The sequence below is a fragment of the Lagopus leucura genome, unplaced genomic scaffold (assembly GCF_019238085.1).
Source record: "Lagopus leucura isolate 7727_CA_CO unplaced genomic scaffold, USGS_WTPT01 Super-Scaffold_100018, whole genome shotgun sequence".
In the NCBI taxonomy this organism is placed as follows: domain Eukaryota; kingdom Metazoa; phylum Chordata; class Aves; order Galliformes; family Phasianidae; genus Lagopus; species Lagopus leucura.
In genome coordinates this window covers 4,953,401-4,972,255 of record NW_024962272.1, presented here as the reverse complement: position 1 = coordinate 4,972,255, position 18,855 = coordinate 4,953,401, and the positions used below count along the sequence as shown (strand labels likewise).

The 18,855-nt window shown below is 36.9% G+C and overlaps 1 protein-coding gene across 2 annotated transcripts in view; it reads left to right on the top strand.

Moving 5' to 3' along the window:
* BNC2 (basonuclin 2) overlaps window positions 1-18,855 on the top strand; it is a 336,230-nt gene that overhangs the window by 234,765 nt on the left and 82,610 nt on the right. For both annotated transcript variants that reach the window (XM_042877464.1, XM_042877465.1), the window contains exon 4: window positions 7,267-7,502. In XM_042877464.1, the coding sequence (XP_042733398.1) occupies window positions 7,267-7,502 (236 nt within the window). The remainder of the gene's footprint in view (window positions 1-7,266; window positions 7,503-18,855) is intronic.

The window sequence follows — 18,855 nt, the reverse complement described above, 5'->3', positions numbered from 1 at the left end:
ATGGAGTGCGATTACAGTGTGATGTCTGGAGAGTATGGCCAGCACAGTGAAAGTCAGAGTTACTGTCTCTAGCAGGGACGATGGATGATATTGACACACAAAAGAGCAGCTGTATGCTGGGACCCTCCAGTAATCATCTGCGTCAGGGTAATCATCAGTTGTGAAGTCTTCCTTCACACATGCAGAAATGTGCACTCTGACAGGGGACTGCAGAAGAGAAGAGGCTGTATCTCATCTTCCTTATCATAGTCAGGTGTCTTCACTTATGCAGTGTGACCTATCAGGTAGTGTCTAGTAGCCCAGATGTTTTTCTCGGAACTCAGAATGAAGATCCTTATTGCTTGTTCCTTTGAACATGTTAGTACACATTAGCTATCAACAAGGAGGAGACTGCTACCTTATTTATTTGAGGGTCAATTCTGAGTTTTTAAAATGTTTTTCCAATATAGATGCAACTACACAGAGTTAGATCTAACTTTCATTTTGCAGGAAGAAGTTAGGAGGAATTGTTGTGGGGTGGTTTTTTGTTGTTGTTTTTATTTTTTTGTTGTTGTTATTGTTTTTGTTTTTATATAGGAACAAAAAATAAAAGAAAACACCTGTTTGACTTGCAGGAGTTGGCCAGGGAGGCTGTTTTCCCTACATGACAAAAGCGACCAGAACAGGCCCCTTTAAAAAAAAAAAAATCAGGTTTTTTTTTTTCTCCTATTTCATGTGAGCATTGGCAGGAACTCTGACAAGCAGTTCTTCATATTTTATTATGTTCTTGTCTGGCAGAATCTCTGTCAGGCAAAAACCTTGTCAGCGGAAAACCTGTCGTAGGATCAGAGGAGACAAAAACAGGTGTCACAGAGGCAGTCAAAACTGAAGGGAAAAAAAGATTAGGCTAAAGAGAGAAAGGCAGACAATTACATTAATGCCATTGCTTTTATCTTATAGATGTGTGTTATTATCTCGGGGTGCTGAGTGCGCAATTGCCTCAAAGAAAAGTAGACAGGAGACAAGGGGAAACTTGATAGTTATTAACTGAAGAGGCAGTGTGTCAAAGCTGGATGGGGTTCAAAGTTTTGCAAAGGGATAAAAAAAAATTGCAGACGGCAAGCAATGTCTGTGAACAAACTGTGGTTCTGCTTTTGGCTACATAAACTGAGTAGCAATCTAAGTGTTTCAACTTGGAATCAGATCATAGGCAGAAAAATTAATGAAAGATTTCATTCAAACCTTTTTTAATAACATTTATTTTGTGTACATGCAACTGAAGTGCTGGGTTTTTGTTTTTTTGATCTGTTATAAAAATGTTGTTAGAGCATAAGACGTGGTGAGGCATGAAGACATTTATCAGTTCAGTTGCTGTGTTGTTTGGGTTTGAAATACCTATTATCAACACATGTTTAATTTTAAAATGCAATTAAGTATCTTTTTATTAAGTGTGAACATCTGTACATGCAAGCTGTAAATTAGGAGATCACATATGTGTTCCTGTCAGAGACTAAATGCATTTACCAAATGCTTTCCATTTTTAGCTTTTAAATACGGTAAAAGGTAGAAAGAAATGTTGTTGCCTGTGAATGAGAATATATGCTATTTCCTCACCTTCCGTCATCTCTTGAAACTTAGTGAATTTTCATCTTCAAAGTGGATAAAATTGTTAAAGGAATGAAGATAGAGTAAAATGGAATCACCAATGGATGCCATGTTCTAGCTGGTGCTTACGCCCAGACAGAACAGGATGTTCATCCACGCTATAAATGTTAGTGTATCCCCACTCTCTGCTTGTGCTAAGGGATGAATGGGATAATTTCCTACACAGTAAAAATCTTTCAGCCATCTTTCAGTGGATACTGGGAAGTTTTTTTTTTACTTTGGTCATCTTCTAAGCACATTTCTGAGGAACTTTTTTTTTTTATTAACCTATAAAATATAACGGAATACACCATGTGGCAGGTGGTATTAAGTATACATCCTAAGGGAGGCTAACCTAGACCACCTATAAGCACTGCAGTAGTGTCCCTCCAGCATTTGGTTGATCATAGGCTACTATCTTTTCCTGAAAGGATTTGCTATTTTTTTCTCTGTAGCATGAAAAGAAGAAAATCTGAACTCTGAAAAATGTAAAGCTGTATGTGTTCACCAGTAAAACCAACTGCAAACTACATGGCTCTGCAATGCCATTAAATGTACAATATCTATTTTACTGTATTCAGTATGCCATATTGCTGCTATAATACTATGATTTTTCTTTTTGTGTGTTGGTATTGTATATTTAATCTGTACCAATTTCAATTTCTATTGCTGAAGAAAGCAGCCCACTTATTCAGATTAAAAATGTCTAGGAAATGCTTGGTTGTTGCTTGGACACAGACTACAGAAAATGTCTTTTTTATCTTCCTATTGACCCTTGAACTCTAGTAATCTGGAAATATGATGGTGTTTTTAAAATTACGTATTAAAATTAAAATTATATGCATGTGTATGCATTCAGACTGTGTCCCTTCTTTATAAACTAGAGAACATGCAACAAAATCAAGAGCGAGAAAACTGATTAAGCCAAATTTGGAGCTGAAATGTTGTAAGATTAATAATGGCCACCAGTACATTGTAACATACTGACACTCTTCTGTGATGTTCTGAGGTACACAGCCTGGCAGATCAGCTGAGAATAAGGATTTTCAGTACACCTTTTCATCCCACCCCAGAAAACCTAAATATTTATCTAACAAAAATAGAAAGATGAATATGCATTAACAACTCCAGCTGCATCAAAAGTAGTATTTAAAACTCTTTTATACTCAGTGAAGGCAAAAGATGATGCTTTTGTTTTACATACTCAAAAAACAGTGTGAGAGCTTTGAAGTGCAAAATTAATTAGTGTCTACTTATATTTCTTTTACTTAACAAAACTGGCTTTTAATTTGGATTACCTTGTTGAAAGACAGGGTCCTAGGTCAGTTTGCATAGCAGAGCCTATGAACTGGTCGTAATGTTTATAAAACTAAAGATTTTGTCTTTATTTTCTGTAAGTGCTTTAGTCTTACTTTATCTTTTTTCACTTCATGTCCTTTAAATTGCACAGCATCCCAAAACTCCAGTAAAATATAGATGGTAAAGAAAATCCCCCCTCCTGGTTTTATTACAGGTTAAATTTTTGTTTAAGTCAGGTAGCTAACTCAGGTGCTTAAAATAATTGAGACAGTACTCCTGTGAAGTGTTGTGTGGTTCTCAGTATCCTCTGTTCCTTTATACAACCCAAACATTATACGATTCTTTAACTATTTCTTTCTGAAAAGGGAATTGCAGGCAAGCTGAACTTGTAATTGGATTAGATTGGCCTTTTGCTACCTGGACTTTGCACTCTGCAAACATGATACTTTTCATTTCAGCTACCATGAGTGCCCATGTAGAAATCTCCAACAATAACAAACTGAAGCTCATTGAAACCCTGCAGACAGAAATATGCACTCCTTCTAGGTATTAGGGTTATTTGGCTGTGTACTGTTTACAAAAATAGGATTAGCAATAATAGTGCACTAAGACCAAGATACAGGTAGTGTCTACCCTTGTTACTTTGGCAACAGATAGAAAGCCTGAAGATTGTGCACATGTAAAATAATATGTAAATGTGTTCATGCAGAAGGATGTAGCACCAAGGAACATCTCACTGGGTCTTCTGTGGCTTCTTAAAATTGCTGTCTGCAACAGTGAAATCACAGTAGGATTGTAATACTTGAATGCAGAAAGAAGAGTTTTCACCTGGGAATGGCAAGAGGCTGAGGAAAATTCTGAACCAAATCCTAAATAGACAAGTATCTTCTAAAACTTGTGATTAATACAGATCATAGAAGGGTTATGGGGCATCTTCAATACTTCAGAATTAGGTGAGAAAGGTAGGAAATAAAGATTTCTAATTCCTACACTAATAACACAGTTAGTAATTTTTGGATTTTGAAGGCAGTCTTCTGTATCCATTTCTTTATTAGCCTTTTTTGTCCCCCTTTCAGTAGTTAAAATTTCTGAAATAAGTACTTGTAGTTTATCTTCACTGAAAGTTGCTGTGGTAAAACACAAGGGCTGCTCCCCTCAAAATTAAAAGATTTTTCCTTTCTTCCTGTGCTGGTGTACACCTTTCTGCTCACTCTAATATAGTAACTATCCGACTGTTAGTCTAACTAAGAATTGGGCTGTTGAAAGGCAGATGCCTTAGTTGAAGCACTTCGCTGAACCGATCGTAGTCAGTTTCTGAAGGCTGTATAGGTTGCACTGAAAAGTCACGAACATGTTCAGACCTTTCTGGGTGAAATTTTAAGCACACTAAAAATCTAAACATGAGTAATAGCTCATGCTGCACCAGGAAGGGACTTACAATGTGTGGTTTATGATGCTCAGGCAGTGATATCTTCTTAATAAGGACATATCTGTTTATTTCATTTTTCAGGTATGATAAAGCTCATTCTTTTATATAGCATGTTTCATCTTGAAGTCTCCTAAGCACTTATGAAATCATACAGTGCTGTAGATAATGTTGAATGTATTCACCTGTGAAACACAGCATTGTTCATTAGTATATAGGAATCAAACCAATAACTTAGAACAGAAAATGGTGAGGAATGTCTTATATACCTATATACCTTATATGAAATTAAATGGATAATTCAGGACAGCAGAATTCAACTATCTACTCTCAGATTTGTCAAGAAAGTTAAAGTTAATACTCTTGTCCTTACAGAAAGAGCAATGAAATGCAGGTCCTCTTTTTTCTTTTTTCTTTTTTTTTTTTTTCAGTTTCTAATCTAAACTAGCTAGTGTCCTCTTGAATCCTCCTAAAATGGTGTCATTACTTTGCTAATTATACTGCAGAAGAAATCAGGATTACTGCAGAATAAAACCTCAACTGTTTCCTTAGCAATCTCTTAAACTAAAAATAAAAGAAAAAGAAGAAAGAAAAAGCATTGTGAAAAATTGCATTCTCCTGCCAGGTGCAAAAGTTTTCAAGGTTTTTTTGTTTTTTGGGTTTTTTTGTTTGTTTGTTTGTTAATTGTTTTTTGTCTGTAGCATGGGGTCTGCCTTTATTTTGCAAGTGTTCTGGTTCACACCCAATCTATGCTTTGTTGTATTGTAAATTATACACTTCAGTACATACCCTGACGTGTCCTTTAAAAGAATAAAGTGCACTGCTTTTATTTGTTTTTACATAATGTGCAGAATAAAGCCACAAATCAAAATTGGAGATCATTTCACTGTCACTTGGAATGTTAATCCAACACATGACTAGTTCTTATTTTTCGTGTGTACGCCTTTTGAGAATCAGATGTCTATAGATAGTATTACTTGAAAACAGATGTTTTTGATAAATGGAGTAGTACAGGACATCTTGTAAAAATTTCTGTCTGTTGTTCAACCAGTACGCACAGTCATTTGGAAGGACCTTTTTTATTATTTCTTCACTTCTATTGCATCTTGATCTTTTTTAGGCCATTATTCTCAGAGTGGTCTCATTACATGCTGCGGGTAATTGTCCACAGAGTTTTGTGACCTCATTCTAGCTATTAGCTTTATGATCCAGTCAGTAGTCTTTAGATCCAGACATTTTGCCAACACTCTGACAAGGGCCAATCTAGAATTGTCGTCTTAAAAAATAAAAGCAAGCCGCTTTTCTTCTTTAGGTGAAAGAACTTGCTTTTTCTCACCGTAGGCATATGATGAAAGGAAATAAACTTAGTCAAATACTTTTACATACACACCTGCATATAAGCATATCTATCTACATGGCAAATAAATTAATTTTCTAGATTTTTCTAACTGAGTAGTTTGAAAACACATTTGTTATGGTTGTGTCAAAATAACCATGTTACCAAAAAAAAAAAAAAAAAAAAAAAAAAGTAAAAAAACAGGTAAAAGAAAACCTAAGAAAGTATTTTTCCTGTTTATGCTTCAATCAAATCCCACTTATTAGAACTTGTAAATAAATCATTTCCATATCATGAAGCCCATATAGCAGAAGTGTTTTGGAAAGAAGTCCTTTTGGAAGAATAATTCCATCCTTCACATTCTGCAGTATAAATGTCCCGTAGAGAGATGGAGGACTGCAGTCCCTAGGCTTGCCAATTCCTTATCTTTTTTGAAAGTTAAATTAATATTTAAAGCTATTTATTCAAAGTTGACTTAACCACTAGAAAAGGAAAGATCAGACAAATCAGTTGCAAGAAATGAAGTATAAGGAAACCAGAACTCTTTGACAAAGTATTCCTTGGAGTAAATGTGTTGAATGAAGCCAGCGAGTAAATGATAAGGGCCTTTGCGCTCTGGATGTAAGAAAGCAATTTATCAAGAGTACATGAACTCTCCAGTGACCAAAAGCCAAAAAGAAACCAAAGTACATGAGAAGAAGTCCCTATTCGATTATTTTAAATACTCAGAAAAAAAATTAAAAAAAAAAAAAAAGCAGTCAGAAGCGTAGGTGCTGCAACATGCTCCGTAAAATAGAAAAGGAAATTAAATGTAAACAGATACAAAATATAGCATGTAATGCCATTTACAATTTCATAATGTTTTACTTCATAAGGGGTTAAGAATTACCTGCATCCTACAAACCTCCTCTCCCCTCATCTCAAAATTAGTCATGTTGCAATGAATAATATGAAATTTGCACCAAATAATAAAACAAAACAATGTGTGCTACTTAGTAGCTGAATGAAGTAGCAGTGAATTCATGGTAACACATAGGTCTAAGTTTTTAACGCATTTGAGACGCCTGTTTTCTTTTCGACTCCGGAAGATAAGTCTGAAATCTTTTATGGTCCCAGTCAATTCTGTGCAGTTCCAATGTTGGTCTTCAGTTAATTATTAATTTTTCATATATTTTTTTAAACTGAGGAGTATGATTGTGGATGCCCCGTCCCTAGAGACATTCAAGGCCAGGCTGGATGTGGCTCTGGGCAGCTTAGTGTGGTGGTTCATGACCCTGCACGTAGCAGGGGGGCTGAAACTGGACGATCACTATAGTCCTTTTCAACCCAGACCATTTCATGATTCTGCAATTCTCTCTGAGACTCATGTGAACACCATTCTGCTCTGTGGTTAAAAGTTAATTAACGCCCCTTGGAAAATGGGACTGTTTTGGAGTGTATTTGTGGTAAAGGATCACCCAGGTGAATCTTTCTATAGAAAATAAGCACATCTACTTTATCTGATGTGATTACATGATTCTTTGGAATTATTTTCTTGCTTTCCTATTATCTCTTCCCTTATACTTAATCCCTTTTCTTTCAGCCTTGGACAAGCTTAGTACTCAGCACCTCTACCACCCAACCCAAGTGGAGATCGTGCAGTCCAACGTTGTGTTTGACATCAGCAGTCTGATGCTTTATGGTACCCAGGCTGTGCCGGTTAGACTGAAGATACTACTTGACCGACTCTTCAGTGTACTGAAGCAAGAGGAGGTGTTGCATATTCTACATGGCTTAGGATGGACACTTCGAGACTATGTTCGAGGCTACATTCTTCAGGTAGGAAATAAAATAAAGCGTGTTTACAAACCCTTTTAATTGACATTTTTTACACAGAAATATTCACTGTGCACCCAAAAGAAGAGAAAAATGTTAAGCACATTTCATGTGCTGTGTTGAAGACTAATAATGATTTTGGCAAACTAAAAAATTCAATTTTTACCTAAGCTAAAAATATGCAGTCTCTGTTGTACTGTAGTGTGCATTTGTACTTGCTTATGCTTATTGTAGGAAATACCTTGAATACTGAGGTTAGGCTAACTGCAAGCCTGACTTGGTCATCTAAGGCAACTGGCATATTTTCAAGGGCTACTGTTCGATTTAAGAAAGGAAGGTCATAATCATGAAACTATTTTCTTCTTATTTCTTTTCTTCTTTAGCATAATAGCAAATAAAATCATAGTTTTGTTGAGAGGTGGCCCTATAAGGTGAGCTATCAACACGAAACTCTTATTCATAAGTCAGTTTCTAAAAAGATAGCTTTAAATCATGTTGTACATGTGGACCAGTTGAGGTAAATTATGCAAACAAAACTCAAAATTTTAAGGACACAAAAATGAGGGGGCAAGCTTACATTATAAATATGGCTAGTAATATACTTACTGGCCTTGCTTACCTGAAAAATCATATTGTCATTTGAATTCAGAAGTGAATTATTACATTTTACAAGACTGTTTGACAGAGAATATGATACCGTATATTTCAGTGTGGGATTTCTGCATCTTCTTGAAGTCATCCAGTTATTGAAGTAAATGTATGTGAAAAACTAAAAATTCTAGTTTCTGATTAGTTCTTTACTTTCTTAGGGAATGAAAGTTTTCTTGGCCCTATACAGAAAATGTGGGAATTTTTATTTCCATACTGAAGAATTCTGACTGTATTTCTTAATTCTTCTTCAATTTCCTGTCTTTTGTGTGAAAGAAATAAATTAACCCTGCCTAAATACATAGCAACTTTAATATTTTGTGTTCTTGAGTATTTTCTTAAATGCTCTATAGATAGATTTTTCAGAAAAGTGTTCTGAATTGTAGAGCAGTCATAAAGAAAGAGTAATAAAAAGGCTATTATTATTGTAATGAGATCCTATTATTAAGATACATACAAAAGTGGAGTTCTTTAATGTTTTAGAAATCTCTCAGGCATCAGCATCTATTTTATAAAAGCTAAATGTTACACATTTGTACATTATAAATATACATTTTTTGTTCTGTTGCCAGAAACAGTGGCTGGATGGCCATGCCCAAAGAGTTGTGGTCACTTGAGTTAAATCCAGTTGGCAGGTGGTCATGAGTGGTGTACCCCAGGGCTTGGTCCTGGAGTCGCTTCTATTTAACATGTTTATTAATGATCTTGATGAGAATATTGAGTGCACTCTCAGTAAGTTTGCAGATGACACCAAGCTGAGAGGGAGTGTTGATCTGCCAGAGGGTAGAAAGGCACTATAGAGAGACCTGGATAGACCGGATCGATGGACTAAGGTAAATTGTACTGGTTTCAATAGGGCCAAGTGTCAGGTCTTGCATTTTGGTCACAACGAGAAGCTCAGCCAACCCTACAGGATTTGGGAAGAGTAGCTGGAAAGCTGCCTGATGGAGAGAAACCTTGGTGTACTGATGGACAGTTGGTTGAATATGAGCCAAGAGGGTGTCCAGGTGGCCAAGAAGGCCAGTGGCATCCTGGCTTGTATCAGGAATGGTGTGGTCAGCAGGTCTAGGGAAGTCATCCTGCCCCTGTACTCGGCACTGGTGAGGCCTCACCTCGAGTACTGTGTTCAGTTTTGGGCACCTCAGTACAGAAGGAACACTGAGACTCTGTTCCAATATCTGAAAGGTGCTTACACCTTTCAGAGAGCGGGGTTGGTCTGTTCTCACTGTTGATAGGTAGCAGGATGAGGGGAAATGGCCTAAAGTTGCACCAGGGTAAGTTTAGGTTGGATGTCAGAAAACACTTCTTTAAAGAAAAGGCTGTTAAGCTCAGGAATTCACTGATTTCACAATTCACTTCACAGTGAGTGAATTCACAATTCACTCACTTCCCCAGGGAAGTGGTTGAGTCACCATCCCTGGATGTGTTTAAAAACCGCTTGGATGTGGTGCTCAGGGACATGATTTAGCAGAGGGTTGTTAGAGTTAGGGTAGTGTGGTTAGGTTGTAGACTTGATGATTTTTCATCAAGTCTTTTTCCAACCTGAACGACTCTATGATTCTAATAGAACTTACATGTTAGTATATATATGGAATATTTATACAGGTACAGATAGATATCTATAGGTGGTTGTATGATATATATGCATGCATATGTATACATGAATATTTTGTAAGATATATTAATTTGGATAGATAAATGATGGATATATAAACTGATAAATATTGCATTGCATTTAGTTTCCAGGATTCTGAATGTTGCTTCCCAAAATGGATGAAAAAATATGATTTGCAAAGGAATTCATGTTAAAAAAGGCATAATTCCTAGGACATAACATTAGAAAATGAACAGTTTATTAAATGCAGTGACTAATAAGTCACTGCATTAGGGAGAACATATTATAAATGTAGACTTTTGTGTTCCCTTCAGATAAGAAGACTGAAATAAGTAGTTTTCTTGTTTTAAAAATTGTGGAATCAGGTCTATATTGATTTCGTTTTAATTGTCTGTTGTAATTACTTTAATGTATGCAAGAATGGCTTGTAGTATAATTACAGAGAGGTTTATACAGTCAGACTGTCATCTATGTGTCTCAGTGGTGTAAAGACCTATATATACCATAATATACCATTAGACCAGAGTTCGGCTTGTCTGGTTAAAACTCACTCACAGTATAGCCCTCAAGGCATGAATTTTAGCATTACTGCATTCAGCAGCAATATATTGGGTATTATGTCAGATAAGGAGAACAATTATCAGTGGAAATAAATGGCAGCTGTTAATCTTACCACATATTGAGTTGGTTAGCTCGTGGCTGTGGATTGTGTTAGTGAGCTGATGAAGACCTTCCATAGGCATAGTTAAACCTGCCTGCTAAGTTTAGCTCTCGAAATCAAGGAAATAGTTGAGTGACTGAAGGGACCTCTGAAGTTCATCTACCGCACCCTGCTCAAGCAGTGTCACCTAGAGCTGTTTCCCCAGATCCATCCCCCAACAGCTTTTTGAGATCTTCAGGGATGGGGACTCCACAAACTCTCTGAGCAAAAATGTGTTTGGTCTGCAATAAAGTTAGGAAGCTCAGTATATTACAAAGAAAGGCAATCTGCTCCTTTTAACGTACTGTGAGAAAAGTTTTGGGAAAATAACCAGATCTCTGATAACAAAGAAGGCTTCTTTAAAAAGTAGTTCTTTTGAACTATCTGATAGAAGGAAAAGAGAGAAATGCAGAAAAATGACGAAGGAAATGCTAGTATCACTACCAGAGTGCACACTAAGAAAAACTACAAGTGTTATCAAGCAGAAGGTGTTCCATGAACCTCTTGGTTGTAAAAACAACCTCACAGAATATTTTGGAGGTTTTCAGGTTCTGCTCATCCACAGAAAAAGAAAAAAAAGTATATAATACTGTAGTTAGAGAAGTATAAGGTGGTAGACTAGATTTTTTTTTTTTGTCTAATCTAAGAGAAATGATACCTTAAAGTTATAATGCTGGATATTGCTGTTTGGCTCAAAAAAATAATAATAAAAAAAAAAAAAAATTAAGTTTGTAGCTTTGGGTGCTTGTGCTCTGAAATATTGGGACAGACTATATGTATCCTAAGATGCTTCTGCAAGAACAGAAGTAACATAAAATTTAATCCTCGTTCAAGTTTCAGTGTTTACCAGTCAACCAGCGTGTAAATTTACAAAATTGGCATAGAACCAGAATTTCATTCCATGTGAAGGCCTGAGACATCAATCTGTACAGAATTTGCCCTGAATCATAATGGGAGTATTAAAACACTGATATTTTCATTTAACAGAAAATTTGGAGAAAGAGATATAAGAAATCTTAGGGTTGATGTGTTCGCTTAAAAATACTTACATTAGTATTGCCAGCTATTCATTTTATTTTATTTTATTTTTCTGTTCAAGAGCTAAAATGAAGCCTTCATTCCTATCAGAAAAGATACCTGCCTTCAGGAACTTTCAAGAAAAACTCACAGTTTGCTCCAGTCTAGAAAACAAAAGAAATTCCATGCCCCTCTCTAGTTGTATATTAGTTTTGCAGGGTGGATGGGATTATTTGTACTCTTGCTTTGAATAATAGTGTTTCTAAGTAGCAAATTAAGAAGCAGTTTGGGCAGAGAAAAATGCAGTATTTATTACTTCATTCAGTGGATGTATTAATGGACTGCAGGAAGTGAAGGAACCCTGAAGCCAGCAGAGGTAATGTGATACACTACCTTTCACATTTGGACAGTCACAGCCTTGCCAGTAATGGCTGAAAGACATTAAAACCTGGCATGTTTTCTCCAGACTCTCCCCAGACCAAATGTCTGGTGAACACATACCAATCTCTCAAACATCACTGACTGACAGTTGGGTCAGCTGTCTAATCAGGTGGGTCATTGGATAAATATTTTAGTGGAGGAAATTATGACTCCCTTGTAGAAGTAATCTTCCCAACCCCATCAAGAAAAAAAATAAATAAATAAAAATAAAAATTCAGAGGGAATCTTTCTGGACTGTGGGCTTGTAACACTGCAGTCTAGAAGTTTTTTTTATCTTTTATCTATCATTGAGGAAGTAAGTTGGTGTATTTGGTTCGAAACTGTAAGTGAACCTGAAAGTTTTCTCTCTGGAATCAGCCAATCCAGCAATTGTCTTTGCATGACAGCAAATTATTGTCAGCAACATTGGCTGCTTTGGGTCATATTCAGCACCTGCTATTTAGAGATGCGATGAGTAACTCAAGTGATGTTGGTGAGGTTACTTTTGCTGTAAAGAGCAGCACTACTGTGAGTAGGTCTCCAGCTCTGGTTTGGTTCCAGCTGAGCTGAGTGAGGATGTAAGTCTGCCAGCTGTTCTTCTCTGCTCCCCACTGGAGAATACTTCACCCTTCTCATTTGCTAGTGTGACTACGTGTGCAATGACTCCCTAGCCCAGTTCTCTCCAAAGGAGCTGGGTTAGAAAAACCCTCCTGCTAAGAGTATACAAGTTAACTCTGATTATTCTGAGAGGTAAGGGTTAGAACAATTATACCACTAGAAATGAACAGCTGGGGCATTTGACTTTTAAGTGCAGACAGCAGGACATGTGATCACAACATACAGGCTATAAACTGACCCTATGGAAGTACTGATTCAATGTTCTATTTTCAGTAATAACTCAACACCCCTTTAACTCTCTCTTGATCAAGTAGTTGTATTCCCTTAGTGTAAAGGAGAAAAATACATACTATTTCTGCAGTAAAAGGAGGGAAGAAGAAGCACGGAATATTTAAGTGACCAGTTATTTGAAGAATAATTTCACTTTTACCATCATTCCTCTTTAAAAAATTAAATTATAAACAATAGCTCATAGGCATCTTGGATGCTAGACTCTCTTTTGCTGCTCACTGTCACGAGAAATAAAACATTTCCCTCACTATCTGCCCCTACCTACATCCCCCCCTGAAAAAGAAATGCACAAAAAAGCTGGAAAATCATGAGTACAATATGGGCCCAAAAGGTGACACTGTTTAAAAAGCCTGTTTGCTGGACACCATTTGAACCACTAATCCTAAAAATTCAGATCTCAGAATCATAGAGTCATCAAATGGTTTGGGTTGGATGAGACCTTGAATATCAGCCAGTTTCAACCCTCTGCCATTAGGCTTCCCACACACCATTCAAGCTGGCCTTGAACATCTCCAGCGATGGGGCATCCACAACCTTTGGATGAGATGTTCCAATGTCTTACCGCTCTTTGAGTAAAGAATTTTCTCTGAACACCTGACCTGAATTTCCCCTCTCTTTAATTTAAAACCAGTCCCCCTTGTCCTATCACTATCTATCTGTGTAAAAATTCAGTTTCTGTTTTGCTTGTAAGCTTAGTTTAAGTACTGCTGTGCTTCAATGAGGTCCCCCAAAAGTCTTGTGTTCTCCAGACTGACTAGCTCAGATCCCTCAGCCATTCTTCATAGGAGAGGTACTCCTGCTTTCTGATCGTCTTTGTCTTCTGATCATCTTCTTAATGGTAACATTGATGCTGAAAACTGATTAATTTTGAAGTGATTAGAAATTATTTTCTGTTTCAAGGAGATTGTAAATAAAAGTATGATGCTTTTCTTGCTTCTTTGGATTCCAAGTCTGCTAATTATAGAAATAAGAATGAAAAAACACCAGAAATTAATGATATCATAAAGTCATAGAATGGCTTATTAACAACGAGCACAGATGAAAATTGTTTTACTGTTCTTAAAATTAAATATTGCCCATTGTTGACTTGTCTGTGCAGAATTTCAGAAAAGCATGAGTTCTGTTAATTTCTCATGTCTTTTAAAGACTTTCTCTTAGCTCTCTTGTCTGTACTCATTTTTCTCCTTTTAGGATGTTTGAACTTTTGCTACAGAGCCCAAGTGCAAGGTCTATTTAATTATAGAGCTTGTCAGCCTCTGAAGTTTAAACATAAGGAACATTAGAGAAGAAAACAAACAAACAGCAGATCTGCAGATAACAGCTTTTCCAAGCTAGGCAAGTGGTGTCAGGTCACTGTACTGATGATAGGATACTTTCAGTTCAATGTAGAAGAGCTGCTCTGAAAGTAATGCCTCTTGTTTTATTGTATTGGCCCACAGTGTCAGCGGTAGATGTTGGTGGTATGACAGTAGAGTTGAACCTCCCCACTGATATTCAATTACATTTTGTTGCCATGTGACACGTGGCAGCAGAGGAGCACTCTGACAAAATGGTGTCTGACACAAAAATGCGTCTGAAGCAAAGGTGTGGAATTGATTTCTGCCTTAAAAAAAAATAATAATAATAAATGGCACCAAATGACATTCACCAATATTTGCTGAATGTTTATGGAGATGAAACAGTGGATGTTGGCACATTGAGACAGTGAGTGGTGTGTTTCTGTGGTGGCAACAGTGGGTCACCTCAGTTGGTGCAGATTTTATGAGTGCAGCATGAAGGCTCTTGTTCATGGGTAGCAAAAATTCCTGGCTACTGGTGATGACTATATCAAAAAATAGTGTTTTGTAGCAGAGAATTTGCTCTATCACCTAGTGCTATTGTGCTCTTTGTATCTGTTGTAGTTTCCATGGAAATAAATAGACAGCATTACTTTTGGTGTGACCTTCCTGATCTCCTCTATATAATCATAAGTCAAGTGAAGTTTCTGTCAGGCTTTTTTTCTCAGGTTTCATCAGTTCATGATGGGAACACCTGTCAGTTGATTGCAGGCTGTATTGTTTGTGAAAAAGAAAACAGAAAAAGTAGGAATCAAATCATTATATATATGAAAAAATTAAATTAACCATTGCAACCCAGAAAAGTAGCAACATCAGTATAATAAAAATGGCTTTTGTATCCAAAGGTTTTGCATTTATTGAATTAATATCTCTTATCATTCCTCATGAGTCTGTCAACTTCTTAATACTTTGAACTTGTTTAGTTGCCATCACTGGAAAATTTTGAAGCATTTTACAAAGCAGTCACTAACGTAGTCTGTGTTTCTCTAAATATTGCATCCTTTATACTGTCAGTGAAACTTATGCAGACAAAGTTTAAGAAACAGTTTTGGTAATGTTTATATCAAAATTCAAAGTTGGAACCAGGCTTTTAGTATGTAAGCTTATCATTTATACAGCTGCAACACGTTTCATTACTTGATAATAGAGTTACCCTTCTTTTGTAGCATTATTTGCTTTTTTTCAGTTTTGTTAGAAACACTGTTATTTTACATTTTCTTTCCCCTTGTAATTGTTGGTAATGCTCACATATGTTCTTTTGTTCCAACATAGTTTTTCAGTATTGGCCTCTGAGCAACTAAGATTCCAAGTATTTATCCAGACTTCCAATCTCCCAGTATAGATGGGATTTAAACCTGGGTCTTCTCGGTATGTGTCTACTTCAGTTCCAACTGACTTCTGTTGTGTTTTGGTTTTTTCTTTCTCCCACCCCCTTCCGCCTTTTTTTTTTTTTTTCTTTTTTCTTTTTTTCCCTTGCTTATCTTCCCTCCTTCAGCCTCACCTTAGTTTCACAGAGATGAAAAGGATCTGTTAGATGATGTGTCCATCTCCTGAGTTTTCCATTCCTCCCACAGCATCACTGCATGCTAATATTTGCGGCTGTGATCATCTGGAAGAGTTTCTCCTTTCCCATGTGAGTTAGTTTAGCATGACTCTCCTGCACTTTTGTGAAACAGAGATTCTCTGCTGTGCCCCTTGCTCCTTTGTATTCATCTCAGCTGTACTAATCCAGGAGTGACTATCCTATCTCTACTCTAAAGAGAAAGAAAAAAAGCTGAGATAAACCTTTAAGGACTGAAGAGGGAGATAGGAACCAGAGCACAACTGCTGAGCCTCAGCGAAGCTCTGTTGTGTATGAGCAGAGCAGTGTCACTTTTTTTCTACTGTGTGAAATGCTTTCAGATTTTCTCTGTATCTGCATTAACTTGCCCAACATCTCCCCACTGCTTCTGATGACTTACCTCTAGTAGTAACACTACCAAGCACACTAACACTACATGACTCTATTTATCATGACTGTTAGCTCTTGGACTGGGAAAGAATAAAAGTAAAGGCCAAAGAGTTTGATGGCTGTTTTGAACGCCACCAGGGCAAGTTACATGACAACAGATGTCTCAGTAACACGCAGAGATCATTTGGATTTCCATAATATGTGTGGCTGGAGAGCTGTGCTATTGCTGCTCTGTGTCTTGCATCTTGCATGGCTAATGAAGCAGAGGGCTCCTGTAACCCCTGATGATCAACAATGCTAGTTCTTAATGACTACAATGAAATAGTCAAGCCTTTATAACTATAGCACTTCACATGGCTCAGAAATGCAAAGATGGCCTTTTTAATAGCAAACATTTTTGTCTATGGAGATGAAAAAGAGCTATGTTTCTCCTACCTGTGATGCTTGCTGTTTTCAGCACTGGACTCAGACACAGTGGTCAACAGTGGTCCACAGACTGATGCAGTCTCACACAGCTGGGCACAACTACAGATACATACTGGGGAAATGGCTGTTCTCTGAAAGTCTGTCAGGCATATGCCAGGACTGTGTGTGCTTTCTTTCAAAATGCAGCTGAAAAGCTCTTCACCTGCCAAGGCTTGAGTTCATGGTCCTGTGTTTCTCTTCTGATAGTTGATGAAGAAACACTAAAGCAGAGTGGGGGATGAAGGAGGTGGGAGGAATAGTTCACTCCTTGGGCTGGTTTAGGTGTGAGTGATGCCATCAAGCACTGCTGGAGAAACAGAGCCCTGAACTTGATTCTTGGCAGGTGAGCCAAGAAGGAAACTATTTCCAGCTTTCTTGCTTCAGAATCTGTTTGAATTTTTATTAACTGTTCATGGTCACAGAAGGTTTTCAGTGAAATACACATATATATACATAAATAAATGCTATCTATGTTAATGTTACTAATAGATCACATATATGCATGTGCATGTGTTTATGTGTATGCAACTAAATTCTCACTTTTTCAGACTGATCCACCATTGATGGGGGGCTTTTCTTCTAGACTGGAGAATCATTTTTCATGCAGATGATTGCCTTGTTGAATCTTTCATCAGAAGATATCCTGCACTATGCAAAGAAATATGGCCATCAAATTAAGGACATGATCTTGGAATTACTTTCCATCTCAATTTTCTTGTAATAAATGCAGTGAAATATTATAAAACAGAGAAAACAAAAGGATATAAAAGTGTTGATCAAAGGCAAATGTGTATGTTTTGGGAATTTGGGGGAGGAAGGTAACAAGTTGGGATAGGAATCCAAGGAATTAACATAATTCTTCTTAGAAATAGAGCTCGAAAATTAGAACTTCTGCTTTCTTTAGACTGTCCTGTCTACCACGGACCTTGGATGGAATTCACATCATGGCCGTGGAGGTGATAAAGTCATGATATTTCCCATTCAGCTACACATCACTGGAGATTACCTCAATTAGAAAATAGAGTCCAGACCACTGCACTTTAATAGATTTAAGACTTTTCCCACTTCAGATACCTCTGGATCTGAGTTGAGGGGTAGTTTTTATTGTCTGTGTGTCAGCACTGGCTTCAGGCACTCGTGAAATTTAGGCCCACAGACACTTAGGAATCAGGAAGGACCACAGAGAATCAAACTTGTCATCTGTTCAGCACTGTTTGATTTACTGCTTTTCTTCAAGTCCAAGGGATCTCGAGAGGACTTTTTCCCTTGCAGCACTGATCTTTCGATGAGGTGCTAGTGCCTGTCCTGAGCAATAAGAAGGAATAACAGTGAAGTGTGATTGGCTCTTATTAGGAGGGGTAAATGTCATTAGCACTTACTGTTGCCTTCTAGGCAGTCAGAGCACAGACAGATAGCCCCCTTTTACTATCAATGTATGTTTTGAATCAAGTGAAGATGAACTCATATATTTTAATTAAGAAATTTACTTTCCTGTACTGAAAAATCATCTTTGATTTGGTTGTCATTTTGTACCACGTCCTAGAATTCTGAATACTTAACTTGAAGCCAGGAAACATGCATTATCTGACTGGCTCTAATATATTAACTTGCTGCATGAGTCCTTTGTGCTTCAGCTTGATTTCTCTCCTCCCCCACGGCTTTTACAAAATGTTCTAATCATCCCAATTAATACTTGAATGTTGTTAATTAATGTTTATGAAGTGCTTTGAGATCATCTAATGAAATAGAATGTGTAATTAGTATTGTTCTTTAGTCAAATTCTGAAATATCACCACCACTGGAACAGTAGTTTCAGTAAATAATATTTTAAATAGTCTTTTTAGCAAATGTAAGAGGAAGAATTTGTTACATATTTTTCCTTTTATAGCAGAGAAAAAATATGTCTGTTTATATCCGATGTTTCTTTAAATCCATGATGAATCTTGCATGGGCTTTAAAAGGGTCAGAATTGCGCCCTGAAGTCTTACATTCCTTCTTCTTAAAAGGATGTGGAAATCTGTGTCACTAACACTTATCCTGCAAAGCAGGAAATCACATGTAGAACAGGTAGAATTTTAGGACTTCCGGTCCTGTGTACAGCAGCTTGCTATGTTTTAAGTGTATGTACATAGCTTGCCTTGTGACGTATATGTGATAGTAGAGTTTACATCATTACATTCTTATCTGTGTAGTGTGAATATTGGATGTCTTTAACCTGTGTTCAAGTTGACATATGTGATAAAGGAAATGAACCTACTCATGAAGTTACTTCCAACTCTTAGAATAGCTGGAGA